Source organism: Stegostoma tigrinum, chromosome 3, assembly GCF_030684315.1.
Source record: "Stegostoma tigrinum isolate sSteTig4 chromosome 3, sSteTig4.hap1, whole genome shotgun sequence".
NCBI classification, from domain to species: domain Eukaryota; kingdom Metazoa; phylum Chordata; class Chondrichthyes; order Orectolobiformes; family Stegostomatidae; genus Stegostoma; species Stegostoma tigrinum.
This window is the reverse complement of record NC_081356.1, coordinates 28,782,758-28,800,403: the sequence shown is the minus strand read 5'-3', so window position 1 is coordinate 28,800,403 and position 17,646 is coordinate 28,782,758. Positions and strand designations below refer to the sequence as shown.

General features: G+C 41.4%; 1 protein-coding gene across 10 annotated transcripts in view; it reads left to right on the top strand.

The window, feature by feature from the left end:
• The window catches only part of trpm3 (transient receptor potential cation channel, subfamily M, member 3), a 447,170-nt gene that overhangs the window by 393,005 nt on the left and 36,519 nt on the right, over positions 1-17,646 (top strand). For 8 of the 10 annotated variants that reach the window (XM_048526723.2, XM_048526725.2, XM_048526731.2 and 5 more), the window contains 4 exons: positions 487-537; positions 7,283-7,318; positions 7,555-7,695; positions 17,501-17,530. In XM_048526723.2, the coding sequence (XP_048382680.1) occupies positions 487-537; positions 7,283-7,318; positions 7,555-7,695; positions 17,501-17,530 (258 nt within the window). The remainder of the gene's footprint in view (positions 1-486; positions 538-7,282; positions 7,319-7,554; positions 7,696-17,500; positions 17,531-17,646) is intronic. The other 2 variants (XM_048526724.2, XM_048526726.2) reach the window with 1 other exon arrangement.

The window sequence follows — 17,646 nt, the reverse complement described above, 5'->3', positions numbered from 1 at the left end:
AGACAGTTACCCGAAGCTAAAATCAAACCTGGGTCCCTGGAGCTGTGAGGTAGAAACGCTAACTATTGAGCCATCATGCCACCCAAAATATTAGGTTCAACACCTGATCATCATTGAGACTAGCTGTCAATTCCCGTTTGTAATGCACTGAATTTAAATTCCACCAGTTGGCATTGTGGGATTCGAACCCAGATCCTTCCAAGCATTAGCCGAGGTTTCTGTATTATAAATCCAATAAATTCCCATTTTTCTATTGTGTCCCATATTGTTAGCAGCTTCGTCATTCAGTTCCATTGCACTGCCGCTCAAATTCATATGGGGAATATCCATTGTGATGCTTCATTCAAGGATCTTGTGGTCCAGCTGTTAACTTTACATTTTTTAAAGCAGGTATGATAACTCTGCTCCTGAGATCTCACTGAAATAGCAGAATAACTGTCTGACCCTCTTTGCAAACTCTGCTGATTTCAGTGTTGTCTGTTTCAGAGACATGGTCCACCAAACACTTTGTACCAGCTCGTCAGGGATGTTAAAAAGGTAGGCTGTGGTGTAAGGTAGGTCAGAAAATTATTGTACTTCATAAAAATGACCCATACAATGCATGCACCATGTTCACGATCTCATTTATTTTCCAGGAACAAATATCATTGGGTATGATATTTATCGGTTTAAGGGTTGTCAGTGGTGGAGCATGAAATGCTCTTTTTCACATCTGTCACTCACAGTCATCAACAGTGAGCCCTTATGGTCTTGTAGTAGAGTATAGTTCCTTCTGCGCTTATTCCCACCTTAAGTCTTAACCACAAACTCTAAATCTGACACCTCCATTTCCAATATCAGCCATTCTGTGGCCTCTTTAATGAGGCAAACTATCTAGGAATATGTAGTTAACACAAGTAAATGGATTTAGTTGCAGATCAACCACAATCTAATTGAAAGGCAGTGAAACAATCTTGATGGCTAACAGTTGAATAATCATCCAATCTGCTTTTGTTCCGATGTTCCAATCCAGACCCACTGCACATTTCTCATGTTTTTTATTTTTATTTTAGTCATTAACCAGTTACTTTAAGAGGGCTAATGATTATACCAAAATAACAAAGTCAGAGGCCTTGTGCAATTCTATGACTGGTCTATATGGAGGAAGCTGCCTGCTTCTCAGAGTTTGATGCCCATTAACAAGATTCAATGTGTTTTCATTTTGCTTGCTCGTTATAGAAACTGCCTAATTTGTTTTTAAATCAATGAACAGTTTATAGAACATAAGAACTAGGAGCAGGAGTAGGCCATCCTGCTTTAAAATGACCTATATCCACATTTGGACAGCAGGTCATCAAGTTGTAAGTTTATCCCATGGAATTCTAATGTCCAATCTCAGTTGAATTCCTCAAACCTATCTGCCCCACAGGTTTCCTGCCCAAGCCTCCTGTAATACATCATAAATCATTTCATACTGAGAGGAGGTTTACTGGAAGACCTCACAGTTCTGAAAGGTCGAAACAAAGTGGAGATGGCAATACCATTCCTCTTGGTAAAAGTTTTGAGAGCCAGAGAACCCTTATTTTAGGTGAATGGCAATCCTGCCAAAGAGAACAAAAGAAAAACCCTTTTTAAATAGTGAATGGTTAGGACCTTGATTTTACTGCCTGAGATTAAAGTTGACTTAGGTTCATCCATGGTTTCCAAAAGGAATTGGATAAGTATAGACACAAACAAGAAATGCAGGAATTCAGGGAGAGGACTGAAGAGTGGGCCTGGCTGGGTTTCACTTGCCTACTTTCTTGTATGAGGTAATCTCACATCAACAGATGGGCTCTTGCTTGAGGGACTAACTGAAACCTCTGGATCCATGTATATCAGTGATATCATGTGGTGTCTCTTACCTGTTGCATGTGTTAAACTGGATGCCAGCCGCTACCTCCCTGTGGTTCAGAGTTTGCTGCCACCCATTGTATTTCCTTGATTGGGTCACAGGGCTTACTTGGTTTATAGGAGTGGAGAATAACCAGTGAGTCTTAATGAGAAGAAGTGTATAGATCCATCAACATTGGTTATCCCACTTCAGGGGTGTCTCCTATGGAGTTGTATGCAGTCATTTACAATCTGTGCACACAAATCTTTGGTGTTGAAGTATTTGCTGCAATCTGTAAATTAGATTGCCCATCTTCATTTGCCCTCCATAGTTCTCTCATTTTGGAACCCAACATGTTCTTCTAATCAGTAATGTTATTTGAGGAGCTGCTGACTTACCACTGCAGTTGTACATTCCTTGGAATATGAATAACTGAAATATTCATCTTGAACTTGTATTGCTTCATCATCTAACATCAAATTTGAATCTGTTATTGCATTTAATAATTTCTGTTAAAGTCTGATCAATGAGCTCAAATAGGTTGTCTCTTATCCTTGTTTTCTTGCAAACTTTGCTGACCTCTGTCATCAGAATTTCTTCAGTGATGATGGGACTGTTTTCCACTCCTGAAAAGAATGTCATCACCACACACTGCTAACTAAGCTGTAAACCTGACAATCCCTAAGGTCCTTGGTGCATCCTTTCATGGGTATCTTCCTGGAAAGAAGCTGGAATGACTAGTCTTCTGTCATACATTAGTAAAACAGCTATGTTTGTGAAATGAAGATAATAAAATGTGAGGCTGGATGAACACAGCAGGCCCAGCAGCATCTCAGGAGCTGCTTCTGAGATGCTGCTGGGCCTGCTGTCTTCATCCAGCCTCACATTTCATTATCTTGGATTCTCCAGCATCTGCAGTTCCCATTATCACTGATACATGTTTGTGAAATGATGTTGGTGCTCAAACTCAGTGTTTTCAGTAAACACACTGGATGTTTGTCTGGCTACCCAAAGTAATATTGGTGAATGGTAGCACATTCTTGGTTAGCCTTTGGTTCTTGTTGAATGTGATTGAGTTTGCTTTTGATTTCTTGGTTAATTTTAACCAAGTGAAAGAAATTTCTTATGCCATCATGGCCGATCCTGGGTTTAGCATTTAGTATTGTTTCTCCTTGTTGATCATCCCATAAATTCTCTGCAGGCTATTTGACTGGAGACCTACTGCAGCTACTGACTGTCTGTATGAGTTGTTCTTAAAGCCATAAAGCCTTGAAAACTGTAAATGTTGAGTACTGTGCATGGGTTCAGTGGATTGCTCCCCGTTGCTGCCTTTTGGCAATTAGCACCAATACCCACTGCTGCTACTATGTTGTATGCTGTGATGCCAATCATTATCACACGAGATTGGAGTAGTTTGCTGCCACTGTCCTCTTTCTTTAAATGGGACAAAGGAATTTTGTGTTTTGCAGTGGTAAAGGAAAACTGTTTGTGAGTCTCAACTGCATCTTTGGTTAAGCCACAGCTGGAGTATTGTGTGCAGTTCATTGTACTATAGGAAGGATGTGGTCGCACTGGAATAAGATCCACCAGGATGGTTTAGCTACGATGGGAGGCTGGATAAGCACAGGTTGTTTTCTATGCAGCAGAGAACGCTGAGGGAGGGCCTGATTGCGTTATGTATAATTATGAGAGGCACGGACAGGGTGAACAGAAAGTAGATGTTCCCCTTTGTTGAAGGGACAATAAAAAAGGTGGTATAATTTTAAAGTGAAAACCAGGAAGTTTAGAGGAAACAAAGTGTGAAGTTGGATGAACACAGCAGGCCAAGCAGCATCTTAGGAGCACAAAAGCTGACGTTTCGGGCCTACACCCTTCATCAGGCTATTTGAGGAAAAACCTATTCACCCAGAGGATGGAGGGAATCTGGAATATACTACCTGAGAAAGTATTTGAGGCAGAAAACCTCACAACCTTTAAAAATGACTTGGATGAGCATTTGAGCGTGACATTCAAGGTAATGGGCCTATTGGAGGAAGGTGGGACTAATATAGGTAAGTGTATATTTTGACAGTACAGACCCAACGAGCGAAAGGGCCTCTTCTGTACTATATGATTCTATAAACTATGACGAGACTCTTTTCATAATCAAAATTTAACTTATACATAGTAGCAATCAGGTTACACACTTCAATAAGACCTTTGGGAGATTTATGGACGTAGGTCTTCACCCTGCAAGATCTTGATGTGTTCTGCCTTCCCCAGTTTGGGTAGGCCTGAAAGCAGTCTCCAAGGTTAACACTTTCAAAACCATTACCTTCTCCAACATCACCCAAAGTGTCTCCACAGCAACTGGTCTTCCAGCTTATGATTCAGAAGCAACAACTTGACTGACCACATGGTCACATCCTCAGTGAAAGTCAGTTAAAATCTACTTATGAACAAGTTGTAGTTTATTCAATGTCGTCTTACACTTCCCATGGCAAGAGAGAAGGTAAAAATCACCCTTTCTCTTTAATAAATATTAAGGTATTTTTACCTCTATTTCCTACATAGCTCATAGGTGAATCCAGTATAACTGTACTATGCTGGGCTTGATGTTACAGCCACAAATCAGGCGGACTGCGATCAACTCTTCCTGGCCCAACCCTGCACTTAAATAAAATACAGCCTTTCCGAAGGTGAGCAAGTGTCAAAATTGAAAGTTCACCTGCCATTAAACACAGCAAACTGTTGAGCTTTATATAGATTCAGCTGTTACTGCCACCTCAGTCTACTCTCAAATCAATGAATGTGATGGAACAGGCCCAGTAGTGCTATCAAAAAGCACTTACCTAGAAAGCAGTGGATCCAACTGGGGAAGGTGGCAACAAGTAGAGGTTAACAGCCTTTATTCATTCACTTCTCTTTATGTTTCTATAACAAATAAGGAGTGAGTAAAAGGGCAAGGAGACCTTAAGTCTCATAGACATGACCAACTTTTGGCCTGTGGCTTGATCCCTCCTCTGCTTGACCCTACACTCGACCTGGAGCTGCCTACCACCCCTTACCCCCAAGACTAGTTGACCATCTTACCACTGGGTGGCTGCTAATTCGATGTCTGTTGATTGATTCACCAAACCAAGATGGCAGAGACAGGAGTGAGCAAGTCACTCGTTTCCCACTCACCTCCCTCATCCACAAACTGCAAAGTCCGACCCACTTTTTTAATAGATGTATCCTCTAGCGAAGTCTACTGCCCTTCAATCGGGTCACTAGACACATGGCAATCGTGGGATATTTCAGACCTGAGGTTGATGGGAAAAGGGATGTCGGGTAGGTATTCAGATCACAGAAGGAGGTGTTCATCACGTAATTGTGGAACCAGCATTGTTTTATATTCATCTTTCATCATTTTCTGTTCATACTTTTCATACAGCAGAGGTGCTATGGTTACCCTCAATGATACTGGTGTCAGTTTGATGGATTCGTTAGAAGGTGTGCCCATTCTGTAAACTATTCCTGTTGGCAAACAACAGCAAGAAAATCGGAAAACAACAAGTGGTTACATCTGCTCTTTAAATGTTTGTTGTTATGATATGATTGCTGAAGTAAAAATATTAATTGGGTAAAGTATGTGCTTGCAGATATTTATAAATTCCTAGGTTTCTATTTGATCTTCAGCCTGTTTAAGGTGCAACCTCTATCTCTTGAGGAAAGGTTTGCACTTGTAAAGCAGCTTCCACAACCTCAGGACATCCCAAAGAGCTTTTCAGCAAATTAAGTACTTTCTGGAGAGTAGTTGCTATCATAATGGCTATGTCAGCCAGTTTGTGCAGAGCAAGCTCCCACAAACATCAATTTTATAATGCACATGTAATCTGTCTTTCAAAAGACACTGGTTGAGGGATACGCACTGGACAGGACACAAGGGGAAAACTCCCTTCTTCTTTGAAATAATAGCACGAGATCTTCACTTCCACCACTGAGGGGGGTCAACATCATAGTTAACATCTCATTCAAAAACAGCAGTTGCTGATAACGCAGCACTCCCTCGGTCCTGCCCTGGGTGAGTCAGCCTGGATTTTGTGCTTGCACCTCCTGGGTGGAACTTGAATCAACAGTCTGATTCAAAGGCAGAAGTGCTACTGAACCGTACCATTGTATTTGACTATTTAACCTCAGTGGCCTAGCCTACAAAATAACTGCTCAAAAAATAAATGTCTCAACGTCTGTTACTTAAGATAGATTCCAGTTAGTTTGAGCATGGAGCAACTTTCACAGTAATTCAATGGTTGAGCATACTGGTTCATATTTCAATAATTTCATTATTGTAACCCTTATGTCAACATGATTTTATGAAACTGCACAGTGCACAGAGGAGATGGTGAAAGGTAACCTGTCTGACTTGTTAAACAAATTGCTTCCAAATTGAGAATGCCTGTAACAGTGGAAAATAAAACAAACTTCTCTTTAAAATATTATTGGACTTAATGTCCATTCCACAAAGGGCTGAAGGCAATTCCAATAATATGTTTTTTCTCCTTCTCTGTCTGGATGTGGGTGGCTTTAATGAGCATTGTAAAGGAGGAGAGAAAAGTAGTTGTTGAGATTTATGGAGGAAATTCTGAAGCTTGTCATTTCGGTTACAAATGGTGGAAAAATGGAAAGCACCATTACATTCAGGCCACAATTAGAGGAGCATAGAAGTCTCAGAGGGATGTGGCACTGGAACAATAAAGGAGATAGGGAGGGGCAGGGAGGCCATGGAGAGATTTTAAAACAAGTTTAGGATTTATTCTAATGAAGGCATTGCCAGACCGGGAACCAGTATACATTAGTGAGCACAGGAATGACCAGTGAACAGAACTTAATTCAAGTTAAGATATGGAAATGTACTTTGATCTGTATTTGCCTTCATTATGTTTATATTAGTGTGAAGAGCAGTGCTTTAAAGCCAGAACACATAATGCCGGTACAGGAAGCTTCCAGCAGTGTGATACATGGGCTACTTTATAAGAGCTGTAAGAAACAGACAAGCTTGTCATAATTGAATGAGGATGATAAATGGACAACAGAATTAAAAACCCTGTCACTGGAAATTGATTCAATATTTTAGCATTAATAACTGTTTCAGCTTTCTAAATTAATGTCCTAAAGGCACTGCTGAAAATCAAAATGCTGTCAAGGGTGCATTGCATATAAATCATAGAATGACAATGTTTTTAACACGCCTGATCAACACCATTTTACTGAATAGAAGCAATCCACAGACAGGTATTGCTGCAGAAAGATGTTCTGATGAACTGGTTAAGGTGACAGCTCCATTACCAGAGAATAGCCCTGTCAAACACTGATACCAATTCATTCTTCTGATACCATCATCATTGAAGGCAGATTTTTTGTGCTATTAAATATACCAGTTACTTATTTAAACTTATTTGTTCTCTCCAGCGGGAATATCAAGCTTTCAGCTGGATCTATTTTCAGGTGAATGGCTTAAAATCTGCTTAGCATTCAAAATACATTTGTTATTAAACTAGAGTTTACACAAAGGTTGTGTGAAAACCCATTGCATGCATTTCACATTAACAACGTTCATTCGTTTTAAACTCATCAGTTGAACTTAAATAATAATTAATTAGCTTGTGTCTACTGTACTCCTGGTGGTTTCTAAATATACAAGTTCTCAGCCTAAATAGACAAGTTCTCTCGGTTTTCCACAGGGAAATCTCCCTCCTGACTACAGGATAAGTTTAATTGACATTGGATTGGTGATTGAAAACCTGATGGGAGGCGCATATCGTTGCAATTACACTCGGAAAAGATTTCGAACCCTGTACCACAACTTGTTTGGTCCAAAAAGGGTGAGTAATTTATATTTTTAAAAGAAACTCAAGCTGTTTGTAGCAACCAGGAGACTGTGACATTACTTTTGTTATTTTACACATCTATTGATGCGTGGAATGTACATTTCACTGTCAAGGCCAGTATTTATTGGCTATCCCTAATTACCTTGGAGAAGGTGGTGGATGAGCTGTCTTCTTGAGCCACTGCAGGCCATTTGGTGTATCTGTTGGGAGGGAGTTCTAAGATTTTGACCCAGTGACAGTGAAGGAATGGTAAAAGGTTTCATGTCAGATGGTATGTAACTTGGAGAAGAAATTGCAGGGGGTGGTATTCCTGTGCTCCTGATGCCGTTATCCATCTAGATGGTAGAGGTGGCCAATTTGGAAGGTGTTGTGATGCATCTTGTGGATGGCATTCCCTGTGGTCATTAGCGGAAATAAATGTTCACAGCGGTGGATCTGGTGCCAATTAAGTCAATTGCTTTGTCCTGGATGGCGTTGAGCTTCTTGAGTGTTGTTGAAACTGCACTCATCCAGGCAAGTGATGTGTATTTCATTACAGTCCTGACTTGTGCCTTATAGATGATGGACAGAGACTTAAAGAGTCAGGAAGTCATTTATTCACTGCAGGATTCCTAGCTTCTGACCCAGTCTTGTAGCCACAATATTCACAAGGCTAATTCAGTTCAGTTTCTGGTCAATCGTAACCCCAGGATCCCCCCAGGAGGGGGACACAGTGATGGTAATGCCACTGAAAATCAGAGGATATTTGGTCAATTCTCTTTCGTCAGTTTGGCAGTTATGCAATCCTATTGTTACTGGTCACTTTTCGGCTGTGTTTGAACATTGTCACTGCCATGATAAATAAAAGAAACCTACAAAGTTACATTAAAATGATATTTATCAGTGTAGCTCTTCCACAGGCCTCTAAAACTTTGACAATGGGAAAACCTGATTCTAAACTGTCAGTACTTACCTGCAGTATGTGTTACTGCTGTAGGGTTATTTGTGTTTGATATTTGTAGCCTTCACTTATATCCCTTTGGTCACCATTGATAAATATGCAATATTCCTAATCAACCACCAGCTGATAATACAGAATGGATACTGCTATAGAACTGAGTGAATCCGTTGAGTGCAGAGAGCAATCTCTCTGATATTAAACTACAGGTCATTTGGTTCTCTGTTTCTTTAAGATGCCATTAACCGCTAACCCCACTATTTTCCCAGTTGGTATTCTGAGCCCTTCTGAATATGCACCAGCCTTTTCTCACAGCATTGTTCTGGAATTTTGCACTGGACAACCCATAACACTGTATCTCAAACTTCATCTCCCAACTGCAGCCCATCCCCTTTCCTCCAAACATTTCTCTTTCTCCCCCACTGTCTCTTCTCCTCATCCCACCTCTGAATCTCTATTTCTCCCTCCAATCCTCAACTCCTATGTGCTCCCTCTTCTTTTAATCCCATATTCCCTCTCCCTTCGTTCCTTTTCCAACTATTTTCCCATCTTCCTCCCTCTCCGCCTCCCAACTCTCTCCCCTTCCTCTGCATTCCTTCCATTGCAATCCCTGTGCCGTCTCCTTTTTCCCCACTTTTCCTCCTCACACATCTTCTTCTCTTCCTTCCTGCTCTTCACCCTTTTCCTTTCATCCCTGTCCCCCTCTGTCCAGCTAGACACTACCTCATACCCTTCCTTCTATTTCCGTACCTTCCCTCCCCCATTCCCTCCTGCTCCCTCTGCCCCTCCATCTCACTTCCACCTTCAACTCTTTCTCCCTCTGCACTTTCTTGCTTCGTCTCTGTCTTAAGACCTTAAGATGTAAGAGCACAAGTAGGCCATTCAGCGCATTTATTTTTCTCCACCATGCAATGAGATCATTGCAGAGCCAATAATCCTCAACTTCCTTCCTTTTCCCCATAACCCTTCATTCTCTTACTGATTAAAAATCTGTCTATCTCAGTCTTAAATATACTTAATGACCAAGTCTCTACAACCCTCTGAAAGAAAAATTTCCTCCTCATCTTTTATTATGTTCTACACTCCCGTGCAAGAGGAAGCAAACCATCCACATCTATCCTGCCAAGTTCCATCAGAATCTTGCAGGTTTCAATAACATTGTATAATCATTCTAAGAAAGTCCGTCCATTCCCAGGATTGGCCTGGTGATTTTCTCTGGACTATCTCCAACACCAATATATCTTTCCTCAGGGACCCAAATCTGTTCACAGTATTCCAAGATTGGTCTTACAAAGGCCTTGCAGCGCATTAGCACAACTTCTCTATTTTTATATCTAATTCATTTTAAAGTAAAGGCAAACATACCATTTGCCTTCCCTATAACATGTGGAGATTGAATGTTAGCTTTTTGAGATTTAAGCACAATGGCTTCCAAATCCTTCTGTTTCATTGTTTTTTGAAGATTTTCTCAATATAAATAATATTCAACTCTTCTCATCTTCCTGTCAAAATCATATTTTACCACATTGTATTCCATCTGTCCTTACTTGCCCACTCGCTTAACCCATCTATATCCCTCTCTGGACTCTGTGTGATCCTCACTCCCCTCTTACTGCTCCTATCTCTCCCTCTCCCAGTCTCTGTCATTTCCCAATTCACTTTCTTCCCTTCCCTAGCCCATTTTTGTTTCCTTCACCTCTCTGTAATCTAATTGGCCTGAATACTTGGCATGTCTTTGATATTCAGTTTGAAATGCTGCTGGCATAGGCAACAAGATTCAGTGGTAGTGTTCCTACCTCTGGGCTGGGAGGCCAGGATTCAGGTCGTGTCATGTGTGAACAGGTAGATATATAAATATCCATACCAGAAGTTCTAAGGGATGAGTCAAATAATTGAGGAAGATCTATTAATTAAAATGATTAATTATGTCTTCTTAACAAAAGAAGGATTCAAAAGAAGAGCTCAAGAAAATTTAAGAAGTCTCCAAAGGTTTTTGCATCAACGTTTCAGAATTAGCTTCAGGTCTCCATACCCTTAGAGACATCTTTAATTTTATGTTAGGTACAAACTGAAGATGTGGGTCCCTTGTCTTGTGAGTCCTCATCTGCAATTTGTGTTCGCTTGAGATCATTGCATATTAGCATCCTGTGCAAGTTTATGCAGTCCACAAACATCTTTCCATTATTCCCAATAGTTGCATTCTCCATGATACTGTATCTAGTAATCTAAAGCCTTGATAATAAAGTGTGAAGCTGGATGAACACAGCAGGCCAAGCAGCATCTCAGGAGCACAAAAGCTGACGTTTCGGGCCTAGACCCTTCTGATGAAGGGTCTAGGCCCGAAACGCCAGCTTTTGTGCTCCTGAGATGCTGCTTGGCCTGCTGTGTTCATCCAGCTTCACGCTTTATTATCTTGGATTCTCCAGCATCTGCAGTTCCCATTATCTCGAATCTAAAGCCTTGCACAGGATCAATCATAAGCAGATAAGAAAACTTTACACAGTTTGGAATTTAGATCGTCACTGGAATGCTAGTGTTGTCCTGTCATCAGCTGCACCTCCCTAATACCAGTTGACACAAGGCCAAATCTCACCCATGCTACGGAGATCCCAACTACTATAAACTGCAACAATGAGGTTTAGAGGTGAATGAACACAGCAGGCCAAGCAGCATCAGTGGACCAGGAAAACTGACATTTTGGGTGCAGACCCTTCTTCAGAAACCCAAAACGTCAGCTTTCCTGGTTCTCTGATGCTGCTTGGCCTGCTGTGTACATCCAGTCTACACCTTGTTATCTCAGATTCTCCAGCATCGGCAGTTCCTACAATTCGTGTAAACTGCAGCCAATTTAAAAGATCCTCTGCTGAGAAGCAAAAGCTGCTGCAAGAAATGCACAAACCAGAGTCCAGAATAAAAAGGTGATTCTGGGCACTGGTAAGTAAATGCAGGAGGGTACTCGTGAGATCGGTGTGTGTGGATGGCTGGATCAGCAAAGGTGGCTGTCAACAGAATCTCCCTCACCACTCAACCATTCTTTCCAATGCCAGGTTGTTCAATGAGGCACTGTGAGCTTTTAAGTTGAGGGATGGGCCCAATACCCAATGCCGTGCTGCCCAGCCCAGCTACCCAGCTGTGTGATGGCAGCTGCCCTCTCAGATTTACTGTCATGCAGCAACAAAACCATCCACAACCAGGATGCCACTGACAATGGCAGGTGAGCTTTTTAAATGCTCATGTATCACCTATTTAAGGGTCTCATTTGGGACCACCATGGGCATTCATTTCTTGGATGTTACCAGATCGGAAGCATCAATGTGATAGAGTAAGGATGTTTGAGCAGGCTAAAGATTTGATATAGATACTGGGGTGACGATAAGATACAGGAGTTTCCCACTTTCTCCACCCACAATTTATCACTGACTACAAATCACAAATATGGCAATGGATGGACTACAACTTTACCATTTCCAATGTGTGTTTTGATAGTGTATTCATAATTTAGTCTATTGTACATTATATTTATTAAATGGGACTCTTATATTAATGAAAACTTATTGGTTCCATCTGCCATTTCTACTGTGTAGCAATAGTAGCATAGTGGTTAAATCATAGTGGGTTGCTTATCTGGTGGGATGAGTTCAAATCCCACCTTCACAGCAGCTGGATTAATTAGTTAAATAATTCTGAAAGGGGAAAAAGTAATGATGAAACTGTGGTCAAAAATGCCTTCAGGTTCAACAATCTCCAGCAGGAGGCAAATCAGCCATCTTTACCCTGTCTGGAGACCTGTCTGATCTATATGTGACTCCAGACCCAGAACATTTAGTTGACTCTTGACTGCTTTCTAAAATAGGCTGTTCAACCATTCAGAGATAGTAGGAACTGCAGATGCTGGAGAATCTGAGATAACAGGGTGTAGAGCTGGATGAACACAGCAGGCCAGGCAGCATCAGAGAGCAGGAAGGCTGACGTTTTGGGCCTAGACCCTTCTTCAGAAAATCTAGACCCAAAACGTCAGCCTTCCTGCTGCTCTGATGCTGCTTGGCCTGCTGTGTTCATCCAGCTCCACACCTTGTTATTCAACCGTTCAACTGTAAAGATTGTTGCTCATCATCACTTCCTCAAGGGCATTCAGGAGCAGGCAATGAAGTGATGTCCCTCAGTGAATAACCAAATACCACATCTGAATTGAAAACCGAAAATGCTGGAAGTTGCTGATCTGGCAGAAACTAAGGCAATGTCTCAGGTAAATGATCTGCAAATTAGAATGAAGCCTTCACTCCAGATCAGTATCATTAATCTGACACATTTTCCAGCGATTTTGTTTAGATTCACAGAGATAGTTCTGAAATTGTCAAGAGTGAAGTGCAAAATATTAAAATTTTGGCACAGCTGCCTCACAGCACCAGGGACCCAGGTTCAATTCCACCCTCAGGCAACTGTCAGTGTGGAGTTTGCACATTCTCCCTGTGTCTGTGTGGGTTTCCTTCAGGTGCTTCAGTTTCGTCCCACAGTCCAAAGATGTGCAGGCTAGGTGGATTGGCCAGCGGATATGCTGGATTACAGAGATAGGGTAGGGCGGTGGATCTGGGTGGCATATTCTTTGGAGGGTTAGTGTGGACCCGATGGGCTGAATGGCCTGCTTCCACACTGCAGGGATTCTATAATTCTAAAATAAATCACAACGGCTGGAAAAGAATCCCTGCTGCAGTATCACATCCACCTGCAGGTGACAGTGTATCATCAGGTTTCTGACTTGAAAGCTTTCACCTTTCCTGTCGCACGTAACACCTGATCTAGGCTCTCACATAATAGGAGGAACTTAGAAGCAAGACTGCATTGTGAAACGAACTACACAGTTTTATAATACATGCAATATTTCAAATAATGCATAACTACATAATATTAAATAGGAATTACAGCCCAAAAACAGTCGTTCAACCCAATTGGAACCCTCTCCCCATTCCCCTTTTCTGATGAAGGGTCTCTGCCCGAAACGTCAGCTTTTGTGCTCCTGAGATGCTGCTTGGCCTGCTGTGTTCATCCAGCTCCACACTTTGTTATCTTGGATTCTCCAGCATCTGCAGTTCCCATTATCTCTCATTCAACCCAATTGGTCTGCTTCACACATGCCTCCTCCCACTCCTCTTCATCTCATCTCAATAGCATATTCTTTCTCTGTATCCCTCATGTGCTTCTCTAACTGAAAGAGATCAATGCTATTCAAATAATCACCTGGTTTTACAGAACTGGAGCATTGCTGAAACAAAGAGGAAAATTGCAATCAGATAGGAGAATCAGAATCAACTTGCCACACAACCAGCACCTTTATCTTGTATGGTATAAACTGCTGGGCTCCTTGAAACTTTGTATTCTTTCCTGTCCTGATGAATACAAGGTGAAGAGCTTTGACAAGCATGCCTTTTCCTCAGGCAAATGCCATTATTCACCTTGACCACTCCCTGTGGGAATGGGCCCCAGATACCCACTACTCTCCAGGTGAAGAAGTCTTTTGCTGAATTGCCAATTGGATTTATCGGTGACTATCTCACGCTGGTGTCTTCTAGTTTGGAAAATGGAAACAGCTTCATCTACCAGACCAAACCTCGCCATTATTTTAGAAGTATCAGTTCGCCCCTTGTCTTTTTCATTTCTACAAGACTTTCAGATATCTCTGACTTAACAGCCCTGGTATTGATGTTGTTTGTGCCTTCTCTGGTGACCCTATTATCCTTTTGTGACTCGGAGACCAAAATTGAAAACCGTACTCCAAGCATGGTTCCATACAAGTTTAACATAGCTTTAAACTTCTCCATTCTGTTCTTCTGTGAGTGAAAGCTGGTGATTTATTTCTATAAAACTGAACTGGGATACAGGGAATCCTCACTTAAAGTTGTTGTCCTATCCTCGAAAAACAAAGTTTTAAGTGAATCAGAAGTGTCCGTAGGAATCAGTTCTGAAGATGGAGTTAGGATACTTCAAATATTTCCTTGCCCAGAAAAATCAATGTACAACGTGAAATACCATACCAAACATGTGCATCACTGTTCATTCCTAGCTGAAATAACTTGCAAAAGAAAATACATTGCTAAATATTCGAAAAAGTCTTTTAAAATTAATCACCTACGGTAATGCAGAAATTTTACACTGGCCAGGTCCATCTGATGGCAGACATAGCTGGTGCAGGTAACAGCGAAAGGCTGAACACTACCTGTATTGAGAATTGTTGACCACGAGTTGGAGCCCGGAATTTCAGTGCAAGTTTGGAATGAGAACCAGGAGTATTAGAGTCATACAGCATGGAAGCAGGCCCTTCGGCCCAACCAGTGCATGCCAACGATGTTCCCAAACTGAGCTAGTCCCACTTGCCTGCATTTATCCCATATCCATCCAAATCTTTCCTATTCATGTACATATGCAAATAGCTCTGAAACATTGCAACTAATCCACCATTTCCGCTGGCAGTTCATTCCACGCACAAACTACCCTCCATGTAAAAAAAAAATCACCCCTCATGTATTTTTTAAAACTTTCTCCTGTCACCTTAAAAACATGCCCCCTAGTTTTGAACACCCACGCCCTAGGGAAACAACCCTTGTTATTCAGAGATAACAATGTCTTGAGCCGGACACTGCTCAACCTGCTTTAGATTAGATTCCCTACAGTGTGGAAACAGGCCCTTTGGCCCAACAAGTCCAACCCACCCCTTGGAGCATCCCACCCAGACCCATCCCCCTAAAACCCACACACCCCTGAACACTATGGGTAATTTAGCATGGCCAATCCACCTAGCCTACACATCTTTGGACTGTGAGAGAAAACGGGAGCACCCGGAGGAAACCCACGCAGACACGGGGAGAACGTGCAAACTCCACACAGAGGCTGGATTCGAACCCAGGTCCCTGGCGCTGTGAGGCTGCAGTGCTAACCACTGAGCCATCGTGCCACCCTGTGCTGCTGTTCACCCAGCTCTCCACCTTATTATCTCAGATTCTCCAGCATCTGCAGTTCCTACTAACCCTTGCTATTCACCTTATTTATACCTGCACTGATTTTATAAGCCTCTATAAGGTCACCTCTCAACCTCCTACGTTCCGGTGAAAAACGTCCCATCCTATCAAACCTTTCCCTAGAACTCAAACCCTCCATTCCCAGCAACATTCTGGTAAGTATTTTCTGAATGCCTCTCCATTTTAAAAATATCTTTCCTATAGCAGGGTGACCAAAACTGCTCATAGTACTCCAGAAGAGCCTCTATACAACCTCAATATGGCATCCCAACTCCTGTACTCAAAGGTTTGAGCAATGAAGGCAAATGTGCTAAATGCCTTCTTAATCACCCTGTCTACCAGTGATGTAAATTTCAAAGAATTATGTACCTGAGCACCTCTGTTCTACAACACTACCCAGGGCCCTGCTACTAATTGTATATGTCCTGAACTTGTTTGTTTTACCAAAATGCAATGTCTCGCATTTATCCAAATTAAACTCTACTCCTTAGCCTATTGACCCAATTGATCAAGATCTCTTTGTAATCATAGATAACCTTCTTCACTGTCCGCTATACCACCAATGTTTGAACAAATTCCTGTTATCAGATGACCAGAGTCAACTGTTAAAATTGTGAGATCATCTAGATTTTTCTTATATCACAAGGAAACCACAATTCACGCAAAAATAGGCCTAATACACGTCAAGAAAAGAAAGCAGCGGAAGTTCAGACCCTTGGGACTAAACTAGGAACAGCAGGCAGGAGGCAATGTCAGGTGCAGCAAGGGCAGGAAATAATGCCTCACCAGGCAAGGTGGGAAGCAAGTTATGAAAACAATGCTGGGGGCATGTCAGAAAGTAATGGTGGGAAGCAAGGCCATGAGACAAATGCTACAGCAATAGGGAGAAGGACTGAAGGTGAGGGCAGTAGAGATATGGGCAAGTTCATGTTTTCAAACAGGGAAACGTTGATATAGTGGAACTGTTGACAGTAAGTGGATATATTCTCCTCACTTTATCAATAACCTTAAAGTGAAACAACATTGTGAGTCACTTTTAATTGGGAAATAAATGTAGGGTCAGGCCCTTTGTCTAATTAAAAGAGGAGAAAGAAAGATTGCTCATACCCTTTAAAAAGAGATTACTGCAGTAATATGAAGTTATGAATATATTTTCAGCTAAGATTGCCGAATAGCTTCAGAACTAGATAAAGAACATTAGTGTCATGATCTGTAATGGCCCAGTAATTCACCCCATCCTAATTTATATCAGGACTTCCAAACCAATTATCAATTACCACTTTACATTGCCGGAAAGATTTTGGAATTAGACACCATTCATGGCCTGGGACTTTCTAACATCTATCTCCTTCATTTTATACATACTTAAATCTGATTCTAAATCACAAGTGCAGCATTCAAAGAGAATGTTGAATCCTGTAAAACACGGAATAATATTACATGATAGAAAGCACTGAAGGAAATGAAGAAACCTTTTTATTTAATGACAGTGAGTAGCTATGATTTGGATGTGTTGACTGAAAGGATAGAAGAAGCAGATTCGGCAGTAACTCTCAAAGACAATTGAATAAATACTTGAAAAAGAAATAAAATTGTAGTGCTATGGGTAAGAGCAGTGAAGACTGACACCAACTGTATAGCTCTTTTAGAGACCCAGCATAGGAACAGTGGGCCCAATGACCTCCTTCTGTGCAGCTTTAACTAAAGCTCATTCTTACTGAACTGGTGCGAGTGCCAATTTATTGCCATTAACTGTTGGATTGTGAATATATCAACATGTGGTCAATACGCGAAAGATAAAGTTGCTTTGTGTTTATTTTAAATCTTCACTTTTCTTATTGATTTCTTGCAGCCCAAGGTTCTGAAACTGCTGGGAATGGAGGTACATTAACACCAATGTTTATTTCTTTATTCAAGGAGGTCAACTTGTTTTATACAAGAGGGGTTTGGATATTCTCCAATAGACAAGTTCCAATATCACACATCAGCATAATAGCT